Source organism: Sphaeramia orbicularis, chromosome 1 (genome assembly GCF_902148855.1).
Source record: "Sphaeramia orbicularis chromosome 1, fSphaOr1.1, whole genome shotgun sequence".
Taxonomy (NCBI): domain Eukaryota; kingdom Metazoa; phylum Chordata; class Actinopteri; order Kurtiformes; family Apogonidae; genus Sphaeramia; species Sphaeramia orbicularis.
Genome location: NC_043957.1, coordinates 2279398 through 2305946, shown reverse-complemented (window position 1 = coordinate 2305946; position 26549 = coordinate 2279398). Strand labels below are relative to the sequence as shown.

The 26549-nt window shown below is 35.2% G+C and overlaps 1 protein-coding gene across 1 annotated transcript in view; it reads left to right on the top strand.

Annotated features, from left to right (window-relative positions):
• The window catches only part of tenm3 (teneurin transmembrane protein 3), a 776142-nt gene that overhangs the window by 493001 nt on the left and 256592 nt on the right, over positions 1 to 26549 (top strand). The window contains exons 12-16 of the mRNA XM_030128911.1: positions 2539 to 2622; positions 4676 to 4800; positions 8271 to 8526; positions 11080 to 11181; positions 19108 to 19302. Coding sequence (XP_029984771.1) covers positions 2539 to 2622; positions 4676 to 4800; positions 8271 to 8526; positions 11080 to 11181; positions 19108 to 19302 — 762 coding nt within the window. The remainder of the gene's footprint in view (positions 1 to 2538; positions 2623 to 4675; positions 4801 to 8270; positions 8527 to 11079; positions 11182 to 19107; positions 19303 to 26549) is intronic.

The window sequence follows — 26549 nt, the reverse complement described above, 5'->3', positions numbered from 1 at the left end:
ATACATAAAATAAATCTCAAAAAGATGTGACAAACATTAATCTGACAGCATTACCCAGAAACAGCTGATTAAATAACATAATAAATAAAACTTAGGTATAGAGTTGAAATAATACTATACATGTACATTCCCACATCAAACAAAATGTCCCAGTTTGTCACTTACTCACTGCCCCTTCATTATCACCACTCTTAATTAAATCCAAAAACATCTTCCAAATGTTAATGAATTCTGAAGTTCTCTTTTTAACCGTTTATGTCAGTTTCTCAAGAGCCAAACTTGAGGTTAAATTATTTAACCTGAAGTCAAAAGAGGGGCGACCAATATTTTTCCAACACAAAGCGATACACCGCTTAGCTTGTCATAAACATAAATCAACCATTTTTCCTTTCTTTAGCAGATAAAGAGCAGTTTACAGGATAAATGCCCAGTATACATAATTTAGGACACACAGGTATGACCTATTCTTTTTTATGGATTTGCACACATTAGCTGATTAACCAAGTCATGTTAATTTGCTGTTGGACAGTATAAGTTGGACTGTTTCAGGCATAAACTGTTGTTAAAAAGCCACAATGAAACAGTACTTTTTGGTTTTAACTTGTTCTGTTTAAATGTGTCATTTCTTTTTGCTTTTTGTTCTCCTTTATGTTTTATTCCTACTTACGTTAGAAATAAAGTTTATCATTTGCATTACCAGAGGGAAGAAGAAGTCAGGATAACATTTCTAGTAAATAAACGTGACAGGTTTTCACCCAGAGGTCAGAGCGATTGCAGAGAAATAATAAAGATGGGGAAATCCAAATGGAGGATGAATTGCTCAGGAGGTATTTGTGTTTAATTGCTTCTGCAGACAATCGAAACTTTGGAGGCTGTGTGTGACCCAGGTACATCAGCCGCTCTATTACCAGCGCATTAATTACTGTGAAATTGTGAGAGCGGCCAGTAGTGCGAAGCCATTGTGAACCTCCGTGAATGTGTGTGTGTGTTGGAGCCAGTCTTGATGTCTCGTGCCACATGTTCGCGGCTCATACAAGCGTAACTAATGTGCGTAACGTCTAGACTGCCGTAAATCCCATCCACGCAAACACAAGCTCACACACACGCAGCTGAGTCAGACCCGATTTACTGCTGAAATGTCATGACTTCAGATGTTAAAGGCTGGCGTTATCAACAGGAAGGGCCTATGAAATGGCAAAGTGAACGCGTCCAGCTCACACGTTGAATAGAGATAACACAATCAGCACACAAGCCATTCACCTTTATTTACAGCTGAAGGGTTTCTATTGCCATTCAGGAGCGACTCTTCAACCACGCTTCATTTACAGTGGTGGAAAAAGTTATTAGACCATCAGAAGTCATCAAAAACAGTGGTTCTGGTGATGCAAGAATACTCCGTGTTATCAAGGTGCTGTCACTCTACCTCTGACGAAGATTTATATCTACAGCCTTTTTTAGTTTTATTTGTTTAGTTTTTGAAGTGAACATTGTTTGCTATAATTGTTATTGCTTTCTCAAATTTCACCATATATGCCTGTGGAGGTGTATGAGAATATATTTGCAGCTGTGTAGGGGGAAAAGAAATTAATTGAACTGTACTTGAATGCATAATTGTACTGTACTGAAAAAAAGAGAAAATTTAATAAAAATTAAGTAAAAAAAAAAAAAATATATATATATGTATATATATATATATATATATATATATATATATATATATATATATATATATATATATATATATATATATATATATATAGTGGTTTTGCAATCCAGTACTAACTCCTGTGTGTGTCATGTGACTAAAACAGACAGAAAAGAAAACATGGAATGCCTCAGAAAACAGAAATGTGCAGATAATAGCAATAATAAATAAATCAACTTAAAAGAGGATAAATGACTGAAATGTAAACAGATTATTGCACGTTATATTATAGTAATTGCACTTTATATTATGTAAGTAGATTGCATAGCTATGTTGTAGTGTTATTCATGTGTCTTTAGAGTGTTTTAATATGTATAGTTGATATATCTATATCTCTATAAATATATATATATATATATATATATAAAAATGTACAGGGTGTCCCATAAGTCTCCATACATAGGAAAAATAAACGTTTCTTGACATAAACCATTTCTATTTCTATAATATGCTCTATATGACTGCCATTTTGTTGGGAACACATTTCAATGTGTGTCCTCCACTGCTGAAGAACTATAAAGAAGAAATATAAAGAAATACATGTTAGAACTATATATGTATTATGTCTCCTATTTATGGAGACTTATGGGACACCCTATATATATATATATAGTGTCACTGAAAAAATTATTAGACCATCAAAATGAATGAATGTGGAACCTAATTAACATGAGCCTGACAGTCCTGTTTTAAAACAATCCCGAGTCTAAATCTGAGCTGTGCAAACCCAGGCTACCCCTCAGATGTTTATGTTTCCCTGCTGTAATCCAACCTTAATAACACTGTGACGTTTCTAGCCTGTTGTTATTCACATTAATCTTTTCTCTTTGCAGGAAAAATGTTTCTTCTAGAAAACAACACCATAGATACAGGAGAGGTGGATGTGGGGAGACGAGCCATACAAGATGTTCCACCAGGTGAGTACCTCGTTCTATCTGCAAGAAATGTGTTCTGTAACCCAAACAGACTTGTACTTAATGAAGGGGATCAGTAGATGTGAAAGTGGAAAACACTGAACAGCAACAGCTGAGTAGTAAACCAGCTGCAGATCTGAGGATTTATTCTATTTCCCCTCAGTGTGTGTGTGTGTGTGTGAGTGTGTGTGTGTGTGTGTGTGTGTGTGTGTGTGTGTGTGTGTGTGTGTGTGTGTGTAAACTTTTACTGTGTTAGCCTCATAAGTCATACACTATATGGACAAAAGTTTGAAGGTCTGTTCTGTCACGTAAATGAGTGGGCTCTAGGGAGGACTGATAACAGACATTGCAAGGGCCAGGAGGTGAGGAAACTGCCATAGGTGGTCTAGAGAGTCCAGAATGTAGCCCTGAGCTGGTCCATGTCCTACATGACCCCAAAGACCGGGGGTGTCAAACTCATTTTAGTTCAGGTTCCACATTTAGCCCAGTTCAACCTCAAGTGGATCAAACCTGTAAAATAATAGCATAAAACCTGTAAGTAATGACAACGTCCAGGTTTTCTCTTTGTTTTAGTGCAATAAAATACATTCAATTATGACAATATTTACATTTGTAAACCTGATGATGAACCTGACAAAACTGAAATTTCTTAAGAAAAATAAGTGACATTTTAACAATATTACGCCTCAACTTATCATTTGTACATGTGCATTAATAACAATAATAATGCACTGGTTTTATACAGTGCTTTTCTGGGTATTCAAAGACGCTACACAAACATTTGGTAATTACTAAACATTTTACGTTAGGAATTTGGAAATAAAATAAGAATAATGTAAATTTCCCTGTGGGGTGAAAAAAGTCTATCTATCTATCTATCTATCTATCTATCTATCTATCTATCTATCTATCTATCTATCTATCTATCTATCTATCTATCTATCTATCTATCTATCTATCTATCTATCTATCTATCTAATTTCTACAGTATTATGCATCAGATTGTATCAGGCGATTGTTGAAAGATTGTTTACTGATGAAAAAATGGACAGATCTGTCAACTATATTTTAACGAGCACCCAGCGATCACCAAGATCTCTCGATGATCTTCCAATGATCTCCACGATCTCCTCAAAGTTTAAACTCGGTCCAAACATTCATTCTCTCAACGATCACCAAGGGAAGCGATCTCTCAACGAACGCTCAACAATCTCATCGATAACCCAGTGATCTCAATGAACGCCAAATTTTACAGCCCCACAGGCAGAGATAGTTGAGAGATCAATGAGGGAATGGGTACGACTATCTCGATGACCCCCCCGCTTGATTGGACTGACCAGACAGTTTAAAGTAGTGGCCGAAGGCACAACGAGCGCACAAGGATCTCCCAAACATTTTCACAGAAACAGCTTTTTCGAGGTTAAGGAGCTCGTTGAGGGATGGGGCTTATTTCTGATCGCTCAATGGTCACCCAACAATCACAGTGGATCTACAGATTTATAAAACATTTAGTAACAGGAAGAATATTGTTAAAATGGCACTTAAATTTCAGGTTGTTCACATTTTATAGTTAAAAAGTTATTATGTTATTCTTTTATTTATGATCCCTTTGGTTTGTGTGTGGAACCTGAAATAACACCGTTGACTGTTAATTTCTTCAGTTTGATTTTTGCATTTTGCCATTTCATCCTGCGGGCTGGATTGGAATCTTTGGCGGGCTGGTTTTGGCCCACGGGCCTTCTGTTTGAAACCCCTGCTGTAGACTTTTAAGCCTTTTAAGGTAGAAAGAATGAGAAGTAATTGTAGAAAAGTAGAAAGATGAAGGAGGACAGGGAACCATTAGATGCATAGATAATAAATAGAGGCTTGTAGAGGATATTATATTGCATGGCTTCACAAATTCTATCAATTCAAGACACAAAACGGAAATATAGGATTTTCTTCAGGCTCCAAACTTATAAAAATGCATTATTTATTGCTGTAGCGTCTACATTTTCTCCGAGGTTGAATAAATGCATCTGTAAGAAAAATTCCTCTTCCGTTGTCTTGGATGTAGGTGTGTTCTGGAGGTCCCAGCTGTACATCGATCAACCGCAGTTCTTGAAATTTAACATCTCGGTCCAGAGAGACGCTCTGGTCGGGGTTTATGGACGCAAAGGCCTCCCGCCATCACACACACAGGTAAGAAACACACACTCACAGCAGCGATAGGCGTAAAAGTTTGAATTAATTAAATTCTTTACTGTAAAAATACTTGAAACAAGGTGGTTACAACCAAGGTTATTATCGTTAACGAAAACTAATGAAATGACGAAAACTAGAATTGAAAAAACGTTTTCGTTAACTGAAATAAATAAAAACTATAATTATAAAGAAAAAAAGGAAAGCCAACTGAAACTGTATTGTGTGTTTACAAAACTAAAAAAAAAAAAAAAAAAACGAATAAAAATTATGGATAAAATTCCCTTCGTTTTCGTCTTTGTCAATGTCGGATTGATACAAAATTGATTTATTTCCCTCCAGCAGTTTTAGCTAGCAGCACCATACGACACTTTTTGGTCCGTCACTTGTGGTTTCCAGTCGTCTTCTGGTCCCCACTCTACCTGGAAACATGGAGACTAAAGTTGGGAGAAAGCAGCAGAGTCCTGTCTGGGATTGATTTGAATACGACGACAGAGAAGAAGAGAAAAGAGACCACTGAACTACAACTAAACTACAACTAAACTACAACTAAGCATTTAGAAAATAACAAAAACTAATAAAAACTATCAAACCTGCTCTGAAAACGAGTTAAAATGAACTGAATTAGAGAAAAAAAGTCCAAACTAAATAAAACTAAACTAGAATGAGAAATCCCAAACTATTAGAACCTTGGTTACAACCACCAGAACTGTGGGAGAAGGTGGAACCGGTGCTGGTCTGAGGGGTTCCACCTTTCTAGTTGTACAGAAATTCGAAGTTTCAACAGATTCGGCTTCTGGAAGAGTCAGAAACTTAAATAGCCAGTTTAACTTTGCCAGCGTGTGTGGGTCAACCGCTTTATGGATTCTTAGTTCATAATGAAACAGATAAGCTTCTTACAAACCTAAACCGTCCCTTTAATGACTGCACTTACATCTCTGCGTGCTGAATCGTGTCTGCTATCAAGACTCTAATCCACTTATCGGTAAAAGACAGCTTGATCCAACGCCACCCCTCGCACCGCTCGGTGTTCGCACATTAAACAACAGGCAGGAGTGTGCGTGTCCTTGTCATAACCTAATCCATCTAAGTTTCCATTTAATCTTTTCAGTCCTGTTATCCTGCTCAGTGTATCTTCATGCAATCACTTTTAAATATGTGCAACAATCCTGTACAATGTGAATGATGTGCAATAAGTCATACAGTTATCTTCCTTGCAATAGCAATGCAATATTTATTCAACATATTATCCAATTATAAATGTACCATTTTTAATATACTTGAGTTCATAGATATACATACTGTTAAATATTGCTAATCAGTGGCGGCTGGTGAAATTATTTTTTGGGGGGTGCAGTATGCAAGTCAGTTTTTGGATGCACTATAACCACATATCACCACTAGGATACGCCAAAGCACACACACTACGATTTTAAAATATTCATTTAAATTAAAATGAAAATACACAATATTCTTTTTTTATATATATATATATATATATAAATTATGTAAATTTCATTTGTCAGTCCGTCAAACATGCAATATTTTCCATGACTCTATTGTAAAAGTCAGTTATGTCGCTGACCAGTGTCTTTTCCACTGGTCGTATGGACGGTGCATTTAAACTCCAGGTGAAGGTAGCATGGGTAGATGGTATAGCAATGAAAAAATAGAAGTTAACCTTTCATGCACTTAAGAAATGTGATAATTGATAAACCACAGTTTAGGCGCTTCAGTCTATTATCAGATGTCTTTCTTTTAATCTTTTTTTATTATTTCAAATTATACATTTACACAAACATGCACCCATACACAGGGAACCACACAGACACAACATGTACAAACAAACCAAACAACAAACCCACCAAACCCCCAAAAAAAGAAGAAAAAAAAATTTAAAAAAGCAACAAGATAAATAACGTTATCAACTCCTCTTTCCAGTTCTCAGGGCTGAGTTAATACAGTGCAAACCAACAACACATTTGTCCGTCAAAAGGACACAGGAGACAGCAGGACACTCTTGTTGACAGCAGAGAAAAAAGGATTCCACTGTTGATAAAACAAATTAATTTGTCCGCGAACAGAAAACGTAATATTTTCCAACTTTAAAAAGAAAAGTAAATCATGCACCCATTGCACAAAAGTAGGTGACAGAGGTTCCTTCCACTTAAACAGAATCATACAACGGGCTAATAGTGACAAAAAGCTGGCGGGTCACTGTGGGCTTTGGATAATCCCAGCGCAAGACAGGAAACTCCAAAAACAGCCAGTAGGGGGCGTGGTTGCACTGACTTACCCAAAGCAATGCTAATCAAAGCAAAAATATTATTCCAAAAAGTATTAAGTTTTGAGCAAGACTAAAACATGTGAACATGATTAGCAGGAGCAGCACCACACCGGGTACAGTTTGGATTGACATCAGAGAAAATCGTTGCCGTCTTTTGATTGGTCCAAAAACAGCGATGCAAAATGTGACACTGAATAAACGACGGTTTAGCGCAGACGGAAGATGTGTGAACCCTGTGTAAAATGCTAAGCCAAAGACTTTCACAAATTGTTAAATTTAACTGTGTTTCCCATTCTCCTTTTAAAACTGAGGAAAATGAATTTTGAATATTTAAACATTTATTATATAGAGCTGAAATGATTCCCTTCAGTGCTTGGGGACGTTCTAGAATTGAGTCACATGGATTTATTCTTTTATTCAGATGTCTACGTACGTACATAGTGATAGTTGACTTAGACACGATTCTCACAGGCTGTATCATGTATAGATTGTTTATTTAATATTCATGTTTCTGTAAAATTATTTTTATATGATTCCTATCTTGGTCTTCTACATGGTAAGAGGGCCCTAGTGCTTTCTATTGATGAGCCGCTACTGCTAATAATATTGTGTTTATTCATATTGTATGTCCACTTCTTTTTTTTTATTCTACTTTTAGTTATAGTCTATTTAACTTTTTGACAAATGTTAAATTCTATTTTCTTGTTTTTAGTTTGTGTAATTTTATATTTGCTCAATTCTTATTTTCTGAAATATTGTTTTGTTTTGTTTTTTATTAATTTTATTGCACTGACTGGGATATCACTCCAATAAAAGTCTATTCTATGTAATAATTCTTATTTTTTAGGATATCTGGGCGGGTGTGTAGTCAGTTCAGCAGGTTGAGACAGAGACAGTTGAAATTAAACCATCATAAGTCACACCAGTGGGCCCTGAAGTCATGTTTACTGGAGCCAACAATCTGAGCGCAATCTCTGTGTAAATCAGAGGCAGCTTGGAGCCGGATCAGCATCTCTGTGTGGGTGATGTTTGTAGTCAGAGTTGAGCTTTAATGTGGACTATTTACACAGCGGTAAACAGCAGTGGGTCTGGTGGCTTATAACACATTTCTGTCTGCAAAAAAAAAAAGAAAATAAATATGTGTATGTGAGTGTTTGTGTGCTCTTGCCTTTGTGTTTTCCAGTATGACTTTGTGGAGCTTCTGGACGGCAGTCGCCTCATATCCAAAGACAAGCGCGCCCTCAGCGACGCAGACGCCAGCCACGCGCACTCGGCCGCCACGCACGAGGAGGAGTCGGCCGGCGGCGCCCGCCACGCCCGCTCGGTCAACGTCCACGAGGCCGGGTTCATCCAGTACCTGGACACCGGCATCTGGCACCTGGCCTTTTACAACGACGGACGCAACACTGAGCAAGTGTCCTACAACACCATCATGATCGGTGAGTTCACAGAGGGACGGGATGAGTGTTTGAACAGCACGCACCACAGCATCAGGGAAGTAAGAAAATATCGGTTCTGCAATATATCGCAATATTTCATGTCACAATACTGTATCAATATTAAAAAGTACTGTAGCAATATTTTTAGTATTTATTCAAATGCAGATATTGTGGAGGTTCATTTTTGTTTTTCTTTTGTTGTTTGTATTTTATTTTTTTATTATTTCACACTCTTTTATTAAATAATGTTGGTTCCTTTGTTGGGATTGAACTCAAATCCTGTTCTGATGTTCGTTGTGAACTAATAGAATCTGAACATTTGAACAGGATCTGAAACTGGAATGTCTGTGAAACAGAATTTCAGTTTGAACACAGTTTGAACATTTGGTGATAGAACATTAGATCCTGTTGGGGTCAAATACAAATGTGTTTAGTATTTGTGCAGATTTCTGCTGTATTTCAATTCTTCAAGGAAATAATCATTTAAAAAAAGAAACAAACAAAAAATCGCCTTTTTAACAGTATCATGATATATCGTATCATGATCCTGGTATTGTGATTTGTATCGTATCACCAGATTCTTGCCGATGCACAGCCCTACGCAGCATTTGGAGCATTTGTGATTTCTGCAGCTGTATTCTTCTTCATCGTGTACATTATGTTGAAATCAGTTCAGTTTATTTCAATCTCTATTGACAATTTTCCAGAATTAATACAACGGTAAACAACAACAAGATACTAAATTACAAGAAAAAATAAGACAATATTGACTGAAAGCTGCAGTTCTGTGGTGTTATGTTCTTAATCTACTGTTATGTTGTTATGTACTATTGTTTTATTATTATGAATCTTTTTATTATTATTTTCACTTTATTATCATAATCATTAGTAGTTATGTTATTATTAAACTATATATATATGTATATATGTATACTTTTTTTATTATTATTACTATTTTTTTTTTTTTTTCCTCTTGTACTTTTTTTTATAGCTATTGATATTACTGTTTTCTTTCCTTTTTGTCTTGTAATATTTCCTATATGTGTACATTTGGTGTTGTGCTGCTATTGGAACAGTCATTTCCTGACGCTCTCTGCCTAAGGGATCAATAATGTTCTATCTAATCTAAAATTGTGTAGGCTGGAGTTCTAGCTCCATATAGAACAGTCAGGTAGTTATTTCTGGAAAATAACAATAAATAGAAGGTAGACAAAGCTTTTATATTCAGTAATTGCCATTTTTATAAACATTTTTAAATGTGTAAATGGAGTCACATCCTCAGTCGTTGTCAAAAATGAAAACACAAGGAAGAGTCTGGAGATGCAGCTGCAGAGGAGAGGACTAAATGTACTTAAAGTGAAGGGGAAGTCTCCAAACTGAATCGATTCTTTATTTGAAACACCAGTTTTATTGCCAGCCTCTACCTGACTAACATTACTGTTCAGTTCGACTTCTCCTCCTCACCTCATTTCTGATGTGAAACAGTCAGCAAAAGTCAGTGAAAATGTAGCTGTTACGGAAATACATTATGTATTTCCACAGGTTTGGGTTCTGGAGAGGCACCAAATTTCACTTTTGCTTTTTGACCTGAAAAAGGTTAGAAAAAGTACAAGTATTCTTGTACCTGTTCACTCTGGGACTGTCTGCCTACATTCAATGACACACTCACTTGTAGTTTAAATAACCTGAAAATAGGCCAGAACGATATGGGAAGAAAATTTAATCTGGACTCTTTTCACTGTAATGGGATTTTTTTTTTTTCTATATAAATTCAAGGAAAAACATGACTCAAAAATAGTCTTCTTTATTCTCTGTGTATGTGCAGCACTGACAAGTACAAAAAACAGAAAAGCTGCATTTTGTATGTTTTTTTTTTTTTTTTTAAATAAGAATTTTCAATAAAAACGCTATTAGTAGGTATTGACCTGAGAGACATATTCACAGTCAATGTGTTAGAAGGCAGAAACAGGTTGCATTATGGGTTTTTGCTCAAGAAAAATCTCCAGACGAAGCACTAATCTTAACAGTGTGGTTTATTTTTCGCATTTTTTGGGAACAGGAATCAACTGTTACCTGAGAATATCTGTTGAATCCTATGGACAGAGAAGAAACACAAAACGACAAACCACACGGGTCTGAAGGCACATTAACAAATAGTCCTCGTAATAGAGTGTATATACGGGGAGATAGTGCCGAGCGTTAAAGGTATTTTTATGAAATGGAAATGATTGTATTCATTTGGAGGTGCGTGTGCACAGAAAGCGGCCCGTTAGCTCTGGCACAGCGCCGGCACTGACAGGGAGAAAAGGCAGCAGGGTAATTGGATGTTAGAATCTGTTGATTGGGCTGACTGCAGAAACTACGGCAACCACAGAGGACCCATCTCCCAGTGTTGTGTGGACGTGTGTGTGCGTGTGTGTGTGTGTGTGTGTGTGTGTGTGCGTGTGTGTGTGTGGTTTCTTTAGATATACAGTTGTATATCCAGCCTATCCAATTAACTCACAACCTTAAACACTCTCTCTCTCTCTTTCTCTCTCTCTCTCTCTGAATCAGAGTCGATTATGGAGTGTCCTCAGAATTGTCATGGAAACGGAGAATGTCTCTCAGGAATATGCCACTGTTTCCCGGGATTTCTGGGGCCAGACTGCTCTCGAGGTAAACATGCAAACACAGAAACAGACGGCGCCACCCATGGAGAGGCCGTAATTGTTGAGAGGTTGTTTTCTCAGCGGTAAAAGTGACCTGTTGTGACTTCAGAGGCTGCTCTGAATCCTGCCATCTCACCCTCGGTCTTCTAGTCTTCCACAAAGGGTTTTCTTTTTTTTGTTTGTTTGTTTTTTTTAACCTTTATTTAACCAGGTTGGAGATCTCTGGCCAGGACAGCAGTGATACAGTCACATAATGGCAGATTTACAAGAATGAAAGCATTTGCAAACACAATAAACCAAACATATGGATGCTTCTGTGAAACTGGTCCTAAAAACAGGACATGGGGCTCAAAATTCCAACCAGATGTAGATTAATGTTATGAAGCAAGTTTGGAAGTACTTTGAGTCTGTTTTTTTTTTTGTTTTTTTTTTTTTTGTTTTGTAACTTAATGTTTATTACTTTTAAAATAACAACAACAAAAAGAAAACATACATAAGTCTGGGTAGCACAGTCTTATCAATTATTTTGCTTATATAATGTCCATTTTTTCCACCTTTTGTTCATTTGAGGTTCTTGTCGTCTCAATCTGTGTGGTAGTTTTTCCATTAGAAATATGTCCTCCATCGTAGTTATCCATTGATCCTTTGATGGTACGTTCATCTTCCCCCAATTCCTTGTTCTACATTTTTTTGCAGCTGTCAACATCACCTTTACCAAATATTTATCATATTCACGTGTTGTGCCATCACCAAAAGTTGCATAAAGAACTTTAGGTTTCTTTGGAATTGTGCATCCTAATACTTGACCTAGGACATTGCAGATCATTTCCCAATATTCCGAAAGTTTTGAACATTTTCAAAAAACATGAGAATGGTCAACATCCATCTCCCCGTGTTCACTCCGACATTCCTGATGCCTCTGGAACTTTTGAGTCTGTTTTAAAAATAAATAAAAGAGAGATAAGAGAAACTATTTTTCAGGTAAAACACATTTTTACCTCTGCCAAGGAACGGTGAAGGTTATGTTTTCATTGGGGTTGGTTTGTCTGTTTGTTTGTTTGTCTTTTACCAAGATAACTCAAAAATGTATGGACGGATTTAGATGAAATTTTCAGGAAATGTTGATAGTAGCACAAGGAACAAATGAGCACTGACAGTAACCTGTGGACTTTGATGCATTTTATCCATCTCCTGAAGGGTTTAGTTTTCTCATTCGGTGCATATCCTCCAGAATGTGCTCCTTTATTTATCACTGGGTTACAAAAAAATGTTTTTTGCAAGTTGTCTAGGTTTTTTCAACTGAATTGGGACCATTTTGCACCGCTAAATCCAAAAATGACATCTGTTTTTCTCAATCAGGTCAGGTTTTTTTTGCTAATTTGATTCTGAAAAATTTGATCTTCTCACAAAATTGATGACATTTTTGTGACTTTATCAGTTGATTTTTTATATAGTTCTCACCCAAAATAGGTTTTAAGAGAAAAAAAATCATTTTCTAACAGGATTCCTGTTAGGTACAATGGTGTATTCACCGCAGATGTAGCAGAACACGTCAGGCTTATTTTTGCAAGATCTTCTAGTCGAAGCCATTTCATTCACCTGTAATATTAAAAAAAACATTAATCATAAATTGGCAAAAGTCAAATCTTCAGAACTTGTTTATTGCAAGAAATATGAAAGAATTTTGTATCATATGATGTGAAAATGCCCATAAATGTAAGCAAAAATGTTCAAAAGCCAATATGTAGCATAGTTCAGAAAGTTGACCTGATTGAGCAAAATGAATGTGATTTTTGGATTCAGCACCAAAATGATCCTAAATCAGCTCAAAAAACTGAAACAATACATTTGTTGTTGACCAGTGTAATGACCAGTGCAGCGTCTACAATTCCCAACCAGAAAATATGCAGCATAAATGACAGAAATGTTGTAAATAATTAGCCTCATAGCATAAATTGCTTAAGTCATACGCTATATGGACAAAAGTATGTGGACACGTTCAATTCAGGACTTCGGGTCAGGGACACAAAACAGTAATGACAAATATCATTGCATTGGTTAGTTTGGTTTAAACGGTCATCTTTCCTTCCAAAATGCCTCAGATAGTGTTTATTTAATTTCTCTCAATATTGATTTTGTTGTTTTGTTGTGTTGTTTATCCATGACTATGATTTTTATGTTCTGCCTCTAAATTTCTGAAATATGTCTCATGCTCTGACTGTAAATAATAATTTTCTACCACATTTAACCATCTACTTTCATCACATCTCACTTAGGAAGACAAATTTCCCGTTAAACTTTAAGGAAATATTGATGTTTATAAACCATACGGACATAAATATTGGGACGCATCATGTCTACAGCTGTAAGATGTCCTGTTCATGATGATTCGACATAAACGTCAACATTAACAATCAATATGATATTTATTCCGGTATCAAACTATACGACATTTGTCATTAAGAAACACCTGAATTCAACTGAAGTCCACATACTTTTGTCCATTGAGTGTACAACTTAGACAATTATGATATGAGGCGAACAAAATGATTCCAAATCTCATATTGATTAGTATTATGGGTTTCCAGAAATAGGGTCATCTGCAGTGGAATTTATTTTAAATCAAAATCTTTTATTTTCCAGAACATAGTGCACAGGTGTTCAGCTGTTACAGACAAGTTGTATAAATAGACCCATGTCAACATCTCAGCACATTTAGACAAGGAAGAGTAAAACTAAAGAAAAATAAAATAGAAAATAAACCAAAACAAAAAAATATCCCCAGTCACTGCCTGAGAGCTTTTGAAAATCAGTATTAGCCTGTCATAACAACGATGCATGGAGCGTGGATTGGTAAACTGGGATAATGTCAAATGTTCACAAGGCCTGACATGTTTAAAAGGGAACTGGAACTTTCCTTTGGAATCTTTATTTAAGGGCAGAAATGGAGGATTAAGATCATCAGCAACCTCCATAATCAATCTAAATTAGCATCAGTATAACTCAGATGTGGTGTTTGGAAGAAACACCAAAACAACACAGTGTGAGAGCTGCCACTGTTCCCACTTTAGAACATTATTATTGTAGTGAAATGTTGATTAATATGTGGTTAACCCTCTGGCTATTTCATCAACTTGAGCCGGAAAATAAAAATACCAAATACTCAATAATTGTCACATTTTTTAACCCTTTAAATGCCGTGTTTGTAATGTAAACAAACCTTTTTTTTTTTTTTTTTTTTTGGATGCAAAAAACAAAAAATAATATTTTTTTTAATATACTACATAAAAAGTGGATCACATATTATTAGATTTTTTCATCCTGGCATATGTCAGTGATTAACTCCAACACTGGTTAATCTGCATTATTATTTTTGGCGCTAGGTCAAATGTTCAAAAATACTAGCATCTGTCACCAAGTGTGCATAAAATGCACACCTATAAATCAAACTATTAAATATTATATATGGATTTATTTTTCTGCTCTAATTTTATTTTATTTTTGTAAATCCAGCTCAGTCCTAATCATACAGATCAAATGTTAGAAATAGTGCGTTTTAGGCACACTTGGCAGACAGATGCTAGTCTGGTCATTTTCTTTTTGTTTACAATGTGCACATTTGAGTTGGTGGACAGAATTTTAAAGATCGTGCACAAATGAACAACTTTTGAATTCTAACCTTATTTAAATTGTGAAAAATAATATGAAGTTTTTTTTAAAACGAAGTGTGTTTGCGCTGCTGTTGAAACCTCAGTTTTCTGACAGCTCTGCCCCAAGGATCAGTAAAGTTCAATCTAATCTAATCTAATATAATATAATATAATATAATCAATTCAATACTTTATTGTCATCATCTAAAATACATGAGACAGAAGTTTAAGTATCTTTTAGGCAGACATAGCAATACAAAAATAAATTGAAAGTGAAAAAAACTAGCACCAAACACATCAGACAGTGAATGTACCAGTTGTGTTTTGCTGCAGAGGAAGGAAAACAAAAGAAAGTTTGATTTGATGGAGTTCCTCACATTAGTCTGGCTTCTTTTCATACATTCTGCAAATTAAACTGAAAATATAAATAAGACATTTTACAAACTGGTCAAACTTGGCTTGTTTTTTTTAAAACGAAGTACAAAGTGTGCCTAAAAGGCGCACCTGGATACCAGAGAGTTAATGATGTGTTGAATGATAACATATTTGTCCAGTAATCTCCTCAGCATAAAAACTAGGACTGGAAACTATCTGCTCCTGGCTCTGTCTCCTCTTGACAGATCTCCCAAATGCTAGAATGGTTGGAGGTGCCACTTACACTGACCCACCTCCACTCGGGTCTTTGAACACACGAGGCATCCACATCCACTCTCAGCTCTTTGTTGATGCCTGAGCCCAAGAAAACAGCTACTTGTGTTTGCGTTGTTATTCTGCAGTCCCTCGCCAAAGGTCATGAATGTAGGTGAAGGATGTAATGCAGCCGCTAAAACCAAAAGCTTTGCCTGACTAGTCTGATACCAAACCTGAAGCACAGCTTTTACCGCAGCGGCGCTGAGGTCACCGCTGATGTCTGGACGTATTTGATGTTCCTCTGATGGAGTCCAATAAGTCAGAAAAAAATCACACAGGTGTTTTTCACTTTTACACTTTCTGTGTTAGGAGACATAATGTTCCCTGTTCAGTTCAGTTCAGTTCAGTTCAGTTCAGGTTGTTTAGTGTTTATTCCAGTGGGCAATGTTTGTTGGTTTTTGTTGCTCGTAATTTAGTTGTCTTACTGCTGCCTGTAATTATTATTATTATTATTATTATTATTATTATTATTATTATTATTATTATTATTATTATTATCATTATTATTATTATTATTATTTGTTATGACTACTATTACTGTTATCACCTTATTATAACTTTTAGGCTATGATTATTAAACTGTACATACTATAATATACATACATACATACATACAACATAATTAGCTATTTATTATTATTATTATTATTATTATTATTATTATTATTATTATTATTATTATTATTATTATTATTATGTTGTTGTTGTTGTTGTTAATATTATTATTACTACCACTACCTTATTATGACTTGATTACCGCCTTGCTACTTGTTTCTACTAGTACTTTTATAGTTAGGGTTAGTAATAGTTATTGTTTATTATTTGTTTGTTTGTTGTTATTTGTTTATTTATTGTTATTATTTTGCTGTTTTTTTGTAGTGTTTCTTGTGTATATAGTCAGTGTTTGTGCTGCTATTGAAACCTCACTTTCCTGAGGGCTCTGCCCCAGGGATCAGTAAAGTTCAATCTAATCAAATCTAATCTAATCTAATCTAATCTAATATAATCAATTCAATACTTTATTATCATCATCTAAAAAACATGAGACAGAAGTGTAAGCATCTCTCACGCAGACATAACAATACAAAAATAAATTGAAAGTGAAAAAAACTAGCACCAAACACATCGGACAATGAATGTACCAGTTGTGTTTTGCTGCAGAGGAAGGAAAACAAAAGAAAGCTTGATTTGATGGAGTTCCTCACATTAGTCTGGCTTCTTTTCATACAGTCTGCAAATTAAACTGAAAACATAAATAAGACATTTTACAAACTGGTCAAACTTGGCTCCAGTTGCTGCAAATGCATTCAGATCCATAAGTGTTTGGACAGTGACACAAATGTAGTTATTTTATGTCTGTAGAACCCGTCCAGGGCGTACCCCACCTCTGCTAAAGGGTACCTGGGATGGGCTCACGACCCTCCTGAGGAATGAGAGGTTCACAAAAGGGATGGATGAGGCCTCAGAACACCACCACAGTGGAATAGAAATGTAGAGTTCCATCCAGCTGTTAAAAATAATCTTCCTCTTTATAATGATCTTAGTTTGTCCAATTAGTTTTGAGCCTCTGAAAATGGAGGAATTATATTTAAAATGGTTAAAATTCCTAAATGTGTTTTGTTAAACCCCTTGAAATAAAGCTGAAAGTCCACACTTGAATCACATCTGAATTGTTTCATTTCAGATTCACTGTGTTGGTGTACAGTTTTAAAAATACAACATTTGTGTCTCTGTCCAAGTACTTTCAACTGACTTTACTAGTATAAACAATAAAAACTGCACCTCAAATATTCAGGTGTGCATTTACTGATTAATTACTTTGCATTGGATTTCCATTGAATTATTAATTTAGGTACAAATGGCTTTAATTTAGATGTTCAGGTCTTTAGTATGCATTATGAAACAACTTCCCACTTTTTGCTTGAGGTGAAGTAAAGTCACACAGAGGAAATGAAAACACCTTTTTTTTTTATTCATTTACTGATCATCTTTTTTGCATCATAGTCCCATATATTCTGATTAAATGTGAAAAGATCCTGGTACAACAGGTTGTGTGGACTCTGTCTCATCCACTTTTGATGGAAAACAACAACAGAATGTAAAAAGGTAGAAATGAAGATCTGGAAAATTAAGCACTAATGATAACACTGGGTTACAAAAATATGTTTTTTGCAAGTTGTCCAGGTTTTTTCGACTGAATTAGGACCATTTTGCACCGCTAAATCCAAAAATGACATCTGTTTTTCTCCATCAGGTCAGGTTTTTTTTGCTAATTGGATTTTGAAAAATTTGATCTTCTCACAAAATATAATAATTATTACCAAAATAAGATTGGTAAGCACACTTTATGAAACTTGTGACTTGATTCCTGTTAGGTACAATGGTGTATTCACCGCAGATGTAGCAGAATACGTCAGGCTTATTTTTGCAAGATCTTCTAGTCGAAGCCATTTCATTCACCTGTAATATTAAAAAAAACATTAATCATAAATTGGCAAAAGTCAAATCTTCAGAACTCGTTTATTGCAAGAAATATGAAAGAATTTTGTATCATATGATGTGAAAATGCCCATAAATGTAAGCAAAAATGTTCAAAAGCCAATATGTAGCATAGTTCAGAAAGTTGACCTGATTGAGCAAAATGAATGTGATTCTTGGATTCAGCACCAAAATGATCCTAAATCAGCTCAAAAAACTGAACCAATAAATTTGTTGTTGACCAGTGTAATCGCTAATGCTAATGCTAATGCTAGGTGCTGTGTGTGTCCAGGTGGGTAAAATGCACACACCAAACTTCCCTACAGGGATAATAAAGTCATTTAACCTTAACTTTCTATCTATGTACTATCAAGCTACATTATTTGCTCAAAAATATTTATGAAAGCGCATATAATTTGAATTCCTTATTTGAATTTTTTCATTAGCGCACTTCAAATGCGCTTGGAATTCTATGGAAAAGCAGCAAGTGATCAAATTTGTAATAAAATGAAAGATCAGATTTTCCCAGGGGATGATAATCTGCTGTTTTTTACTCTAACCTATCATTATATCGGCCTTTAAAAATCTGCTCTCAGTCGACCTCTGTATCAAATCATGCAAACTTGGAATCCCATCAGTTCCTTTTCAGGTCATTAATGAGAAGCTCTACAAAACTCCAAGTGTAATCAATCAAATTGGACCCAGTGTAATCACACGTCAGCATCAGCCCCCTGTCGAAAATAAACCGAACTCAAACTGTGACAGTGCTGAGAGATGTCACACATGATGGATTGGTACCATTTACCAAAAACACTTTTTACCCAGTTGCATGTTAAGATGGTAGATGCCTCGGTTATTTTTAATAGAACACCGCATATATCAAACACTTAAAAGGTCTGAGGACAGAAAAAAAAAGTCTGCCTCCAGGACCATTAGTCATCCCATAGATGTAGAAATAAGCAGCGAACATTTGAGTCATTTTCAGAAACAAAGCAGCGTGGGTAGTTTTTCTGGGCCTTCAGAGCCTCGTCAGGCCTCATGGGAACCAATCTAAGAGACTGAGCGGTGAGTCTAGAAACCCCTGAGCCTAAACTTTGTGTGTTTTTGTTTGGCAGCTGCCTGTCCGGTGTTGTGCAGCGGTAACGGTCAGTACTCGCGCGGCCGCTGTCAGTGCTACAGCGGGTGGAAGGGCACCGAGTGTGACGTCCCGGCCAACCAGTGCATCGACATCCACTGTGGAGGACACGGCATCTGCATCATGGGAGCCTGCATCTGCAATACTGGCTACAAGGGCGACAACTGTGAGGAAGGTAATGACACTGTTTGCACCGAGACACTGAGAGGATGTGAGATGGTGGAAGTTAAGGAAGCACTAAATGATTTAACCCTTTCATGCACAGTGGTCACTCCAGTGGTCAGTTCTTCTCCAGCTGTTCTCTTGTATATTCATGGGTTTGGTTGTTTTAGTTCCAGATCAGCCAACACAGTGGACACTTACGCACCATCCCATACACTGACATTCAGACCAGTACGGGAACTGTGCTGTTCTTGTTAAACCTGATCTGCACTAACATGTTTGAGTGGAAATCAATTGTTATTTGTTAGACAAGAAGGTTTTTTTTGCATATTATCTCCATGAAGTGAGGAATTACTGGCATTAGAATATGTTAAAATGTGAGAAGACATCAGATTAGCAGCATTAAACATGTTTTTATTTCATTGTTTTCATCTCACTCTCTGATATTGGGTTTTAAACACATGTTTCTTTACTTCAAAAATTAAATGCATGGATATTTTTGTAACTCCATAGAAAAAAAAAACTCAATTGCATTGTTTTTTTCATGCCTAAGGAGGAATAAAAACACTGAAGAAAGAAAATCTTGACTAAGGTTCTCACAATTCATGCATGAAAGGGTTAAGGAGTGATATTTTGCTTTTTTAACCCTTTCATGCACACTGGTCACTCCAGTGGTCAGTTGTTCTCCAGCTGTTCTCTTGTATATTCATGGGTTTGGTTGTTTCAGTTCCAGATCAGCCAACACAGTGGACACTGATGCACCATCTTAAACTCTGACATTCACAGCATTCCAGTACCTTTGCTGTTCTCGATAAACCTGATCTGCACTAACATGTTTGAGCGTAAATCAATTGCTTGTTATTGTTATCAAACTGCAATTAAAAGGTTTATATTATTATTATTATTATTATTATTATTATTATTATTATTATTATTTTGCATAATATCTCCATGAAGTCAGTAATGACTAGTATTAGAGTATATTAAAATGTGAATAAACATCAGATTAGGAGAATTTTAAAAAATTGTTTTATAGTTTTCACACAATATATCAGTAAATACATATTTCTTTGCTTCAAAAATTAAATGCATGGTGTCTGTCAAGCTGAGTGGACATTTCTGGAACTTCAATGAAAAATAGGTTCATAAAAAAAAATTGTTCAATCACCTTTTTTGCGTGTCTAAAGAAGAATAAAAATACTCAGGAAAAAAAAAAAATTGATTAAAGTTCTCATAATGCATACATGAAAGGGTTAAATGGAATTACGCATTTTAACCCTTAGGAGTCTGAGCCTATTTTGGACGTTTTTGAGCACTTTTGATTTTGCCTTTCTATATTACATAAAGAAATGTTTACTATACCCATGTTTGGTATCCTTTTTTCCAGCACAGCTTCGTCTGTCTCATCTGCCCTATATTTTTTCACTTTAACCTACTATATCAACACAATACGACAAAAAAACACACAAAAAATATAAAATCTATTTGAAAAATGTCTATAATTTATTGCATAAATAACACAAAGATGCTTAACGAACCTTTTCAAAGACTTTTAAAGTGAATATTGGTTCCAAATATTGGGTATATAAAATTAAAATTGTAAAATTGTGCTATATTGTCATGATAACGCTATATCGCTTGTTTGCTCTCTTGTTTGTTCTAGTGGTGACTGTAGTCGATAAAGCACAGATGTGAACATGATAACACATATGACAGTCATGGTGAACATTTGTGGAAGGCGTAGTACACAAATAGTAGGTGTGTAATTGGGAATTTACTCAAAATATCCGATCGCGTTGCATCTGTGTGTTTTATCCAGCAGTGAATTGTTATTTATATTCATTAACTTTTCACATTTACATGAAAATTCAACACAATAATGTGTGAAACAGCAGCAGCACTCTCTAAATTTAGGCAGAAAACCTCATCTTCTATGAAACTCACCTCTGAATAATGTTGTGCAATCCTAGATGGCTTTTTTTGCTTCCTTTTTTTTCTTTCTTTTTTTATAAGCGCCCACTGCTTTCTCCAGTCGTAACAGTTATTTTTCCATGAATATCTGTGTCACTTACTCAGTGGCCCAGTATTTGTTTCGCAGGCACCAACTGTTGTGAAAATCAGGTCTGGCTGAAGCTGCGGACCGCTGGTACTTTGTGATCAGAACATTAATGAACCCATAAAGACTCAAACATCCACCACCTGCCAACATCACCTACTGACAGAAACTGTTTAATACCTGTTGATCCACTAATACATGTAAATAATTGGTGTCAAATACAGTTCTTCATCTTTTCATGATCATCAGATATGACCCATTTGGGCGTTCAGAGGCTCCGTAGTTACCATAGAAACACTGTCATCTTCTACAACATTGGTTCACCAGTAAAACCCATGGAGTTGGATGAATGACAATGGATGGAGATGCTTGGTTTATTTATAAATTAAATAACATGAAAAAAAAAAAATGACAATATTATAAATAGTGTGAAAAAAGTAAGTAAAATGATTCAAATGAAACAGAAAATAATAAAATAAGCAACAAAAAAAGAACAAAAATGAATAATAAATCACCAAAATAATAAATAACATAATAAAATAAGCCACACGTAGCAAAATTGAAGTAATAAAGAAAGTAGGCAACACATTAACAAAAACAAATAAAATTAATTAAAGTTAACAAAATAATAAGTGTGTCTGTAGTTACCGTGGAAACACCGTCATCTTCTACAACATTGGTTCACCAGTAAAACCCATGGAACTAGATGAATGAGAGTGGATGGAGATGCTTGGTTTATTTATATATTAAATAACATTTTAAAAAATTACAATATTATAAATAGTGTGAAAAATGTTAAGTAAAATGATTCAAATGAAACAGACAATAATAAAATATGCAACAAAAACAGCCAAAAAAAGAACAAAAATGAATAATAAATCACCAAAAAAATAAGTAACATGAATAAAATAAGCCACAAACATAGCAAAATTGAAGTAATAAATAAAATAGACAACACATTAACAAAAACGAATAAAATTAATTAAAGTTAACAAAATAATAAGTGTGTCTGTAGTTACCGTGGAAACACCGTCATCTTCTCCAACACTGATTCTCCAGTTAAACCCATGGAGTTGGATGAATGACAGTGGATGGACACACTGGGTTTATGTTCAGTTAATGATGGATTTTGCTGAAAAAGTCATGTTTTCTTCAGTTTTCTCTATTTCTGATATAATAATCTTCGACGTTTAGCTTTTATCAACAGATGCATGATTATTGCATTTCCAAAAAAAGCTAAGGCAAGAACAAATTTTAAAAAAAAGTAAATGTGTTTCCGTTAAAGGGGTTAATCTTTGGAACGGATCGGAAGATCGATTAAAACCATTTAAAACAATTAAAACTTAAAAAATGTACAAATTAACTATAATTCTAAAATATAGAGCGCAGGATTGACTAAAGAAAATACTTGTCTAAAAGACTAGGATTAATATTGGTAGTTGAGATAAGGACATGATTTACCTGAATTAGAATTAAATATGTATTCTCTTTTGTTGCATATTTAGCAATGATTACCTTGAAAAAAACATTTAGTTTGTTTTCTTGTGGAAACATTGTGTTAATTATAAATAGGGTTAGGCAAAATAAGTCTTTACGTCTTAGTCTTTCCATTATGTAATAAAAGTTCAAAATGTAATAAGAATGTCACGTCATCTTGTAATAAAGCTGCATTATGTAATAAATGGACACATTTTGTAATAAACTACGTCAACGCATTATATAGTAAATTTTTCACATTATGTAGTAAGTTATTACAATTTGAGAAATTTATTACAAAATGCACTGGACACATTTTTATTAAAAAAATGTAATAACATGGTTCATGATGTAATAACAATCCAAATTAATATAATTTCAGAGCAATTTAGAAGAAATTAGTCACAGGAGCTCCAGGTAATGGAATCAGAACTTTAACCACACAGTTTACAGATTAATTTAGCACATTACATTTTCCTGAAAATAAAAATGTGTCCAGTGCATTTTGTAATAAACTCCTCAAATTGTAATAACTTACTACATAATGTGAAAAAATTTACTACATAATGCATTGACGTAGTTTATTACAAAATGCGTCAGTTTATTACATAATGCGACTTTATTACAAGATGACGTGACATTCTTATTACATTTTGCACTTTTGTTACATAATGGGAATTTATTACAGAATGTGGCTCAACAAGCCTTAACCCTTTTGGTCACATTATATATAGAACAATGCATATGTTGTTTTTGTTTGTTTAAAGTAATTAACAACCAAATAAACTACTACTACTAATTAAATGTGGGAAAATACCTGATTTACACTGAAAAAACACAAAATACAGAGGATAATATTACAATAAATGGTGATAAACCACTTAAGGATGGTTAAATATAAAGGAAAAATTCATTTGGGAACTTCCACAAATGTCACACTGGGTCGTTACGGGTTGATTTGCCCTCATATGTTCATCACACAAGCAGTCCATACATGTACATAAAAACACGTACTGTTTGATCGCTGACATGTGGTTGGATGGTCTCAGCTACGAGCTGTAGGCTGCACTAAACTCATTTCATCTGAGCTGATCAATACTAACCTGCTGTTTGCTGTTGAACACACACACACACACACAGAGTCAAACATATATATATATATATATATATATATATATATATATATATATACAGACACAGATACACATGTACGCTACGACTGAGTTTGACACTAATCTCCACACAGTCATGTATTCTTTCACATCACCCAGGTGTGTACAGGCAAAAACAAAGACGTGCACATTCTGTGTGCGTACATGCACACTGGTACAAAAATGTAAATAGACATACAGTCGCAGGGGACAGTAACCAGATTAGTCTCAGATTAGTTCACACTAATCCTTTGTGAGAGTGTATATGAGCAGGACAGAAGGGGAGAGAGAGAGAGAGAATCGCCCCGAACAACAGAGTGTGTGTGTGTGTGTGTGTGTGTGTGTGTGTGTTAATCCCATTTACAGCTGCTGAATCTGCAAATTATGTCAAAGATGGCGTGTACTATACCCATGAAGAGTATTCCAGCCAAATGGAATATTCCAGTGTTCATTTCTTTCTCAAGTATGAATGTATACGGCAGAGCCAGACTGAGCAGGAGCTTCACGAAGAGCCAAAACATTCAACTCACATCCTCCATGTGTTGTTTTGGTTTTTTTTTAACCTTCTGTTTATTGGTTTTTGCTTTTTTTTTTACATATAAAAAAAGTACATAGTTCTGACGTATGATACAAAAGTCCAACACAGACAAACAACAAGTGGAACAAACCCCCCCTCCCCTGGCACACATGCCCACCAAAAATAAACAAATACATAAACAGTAAATAAATACAAAACAGAAGTACAAAATTCCCCCTTTAAAAGTTACAGGGAAAAAAAAAAACTGTATAACAAAATACTCAGTCAAGAGAAACATGACAGATTGCACTATTAACCCTTTCATGCCTGAATTATGAGAACCTTAGTCAAGATTTTTTTTTTTTTTTTTCTGGAGTGTTTTTATACCTCTTTAGGCATAAAAAAAAAAAAGCTGCGATCGAGTGGTTTTTTTTTTCATGGAGTTACAAAAATGTCCATGTGTTTAACTTTTTAAGTAAAGAAATATGTATTTAAAACCCAATATCAGAAAGTAAAATAAAAACAATGAAATAAAAACATGTTTAAGGCTGCTAATTTGATGTTTTCTCACAATTTACCATACTCTAATGCTAGTTATTACCTCATATAAAATGCAAAAAACAACTCTTTTTGTCAAACAAATAACAACTGATTTACACTTAAACATGTTAGTGCAGATCAGGTTTATCAAGAACAGCAAAGTTATAGTAATGGTATGAATTGCAGTGTATTATGGGATGTTGCACAAGTGTCCACTGTGTTGGCTGATATGGAACTAAAACAACAAAACCAATGAATATACAAGAGAACAGCTGCAGAAGAACTGTCCACTGGAGTGACCACTGTGCATGAAAGGGTTAACACAGATCAGAAAAGGAGTCCATGTCTTTTCAAAAGTGTTGGAGGCTCCAGCTAATGACAAACACATTTTTTTCCAGTTTGAGAAAATAAAGTCCTTCCTTGATCCATTTTGAGAAGGTTGGTGGAGATGAGGATTTCCACTTTAACAATAGAAGCCTCCTGGCCAAAAAAGATGTGAATGTGACCATGTCTTTATTAGCAGAGGTACATTTAAATGGAGCAGGTACGACGCCAAACAAAACAGTAAAAACATTAGGAACAATTTTCTTTCCTGTTACCGTTGATAAAACATTAAAGATTTCTGACCACAGTTGATTTGATCCTCCATGTGTTCTAATGCTGCCTAACCCTAACCCATCCCATCCCAGCTTTAACATACTGCACACAGAGCACCTGATCAGCTTTTGTTGGTGATGGGAAACAGCTGCCTGCGGTTTTACATGTGGGTGGGTGGCAACAGTCAGAGCCCGTTAGCTGTACCATACAGACAGATGCAGCAAAACAAGTGGGTTTTATGTCCAGAACTTGTCCCTTCAATACAATTAGAGGTGATAAACATGTTCAATAATAGCTGGAATACAGGAAGAGCTAAGGTCATTAAAAATATGTCCAACAGGGCGACGTAGATGCAGTCACACTGTCAAACATGTGGTAAACAAACCTCCACTGGGTTGTCTCTCCTGAAATTAAAATAAAAAACAAACATCAAAACGATCACCCAAACTTTCAGTTATTTATTCATTCATTCATTTTTGTTTATTTATTTATTTAGGCATTCTAATACTTTGTTGTAATAGTTGCATAGTGTACATAAAACAGGAAATGCGTTGGAGGGTGAAGCTCATGCAGCAAATGAACCAAACCTGGTTGAAGCTGAAGGTCGCTGATGTTTGTGTAGTACCGCTGATGGACACTAGAGGCTGCTGCAAAAAGCCCACATCCCCATAGACTTACACTGAACTTTCACCTAAAAAAAACATGTAAAATTGTTTTTGGTTTTGTTTTGTTTTTTGTTTTGTTCTGTTTAGTTTTGTTTTTCAGGGCTCATTCTGCTCTCACTGGTTTTCTTTAGACCCTGTAATAAGTGTTTCTGGTAAAACTGTAAATGTATCCACTGTAGCTGTGGTTAATAAGTTCACCTTAATGACACTTAATGAAGTTTACCGTTTGACAGCCTGTGAGCTAGCATTTAGCATTAT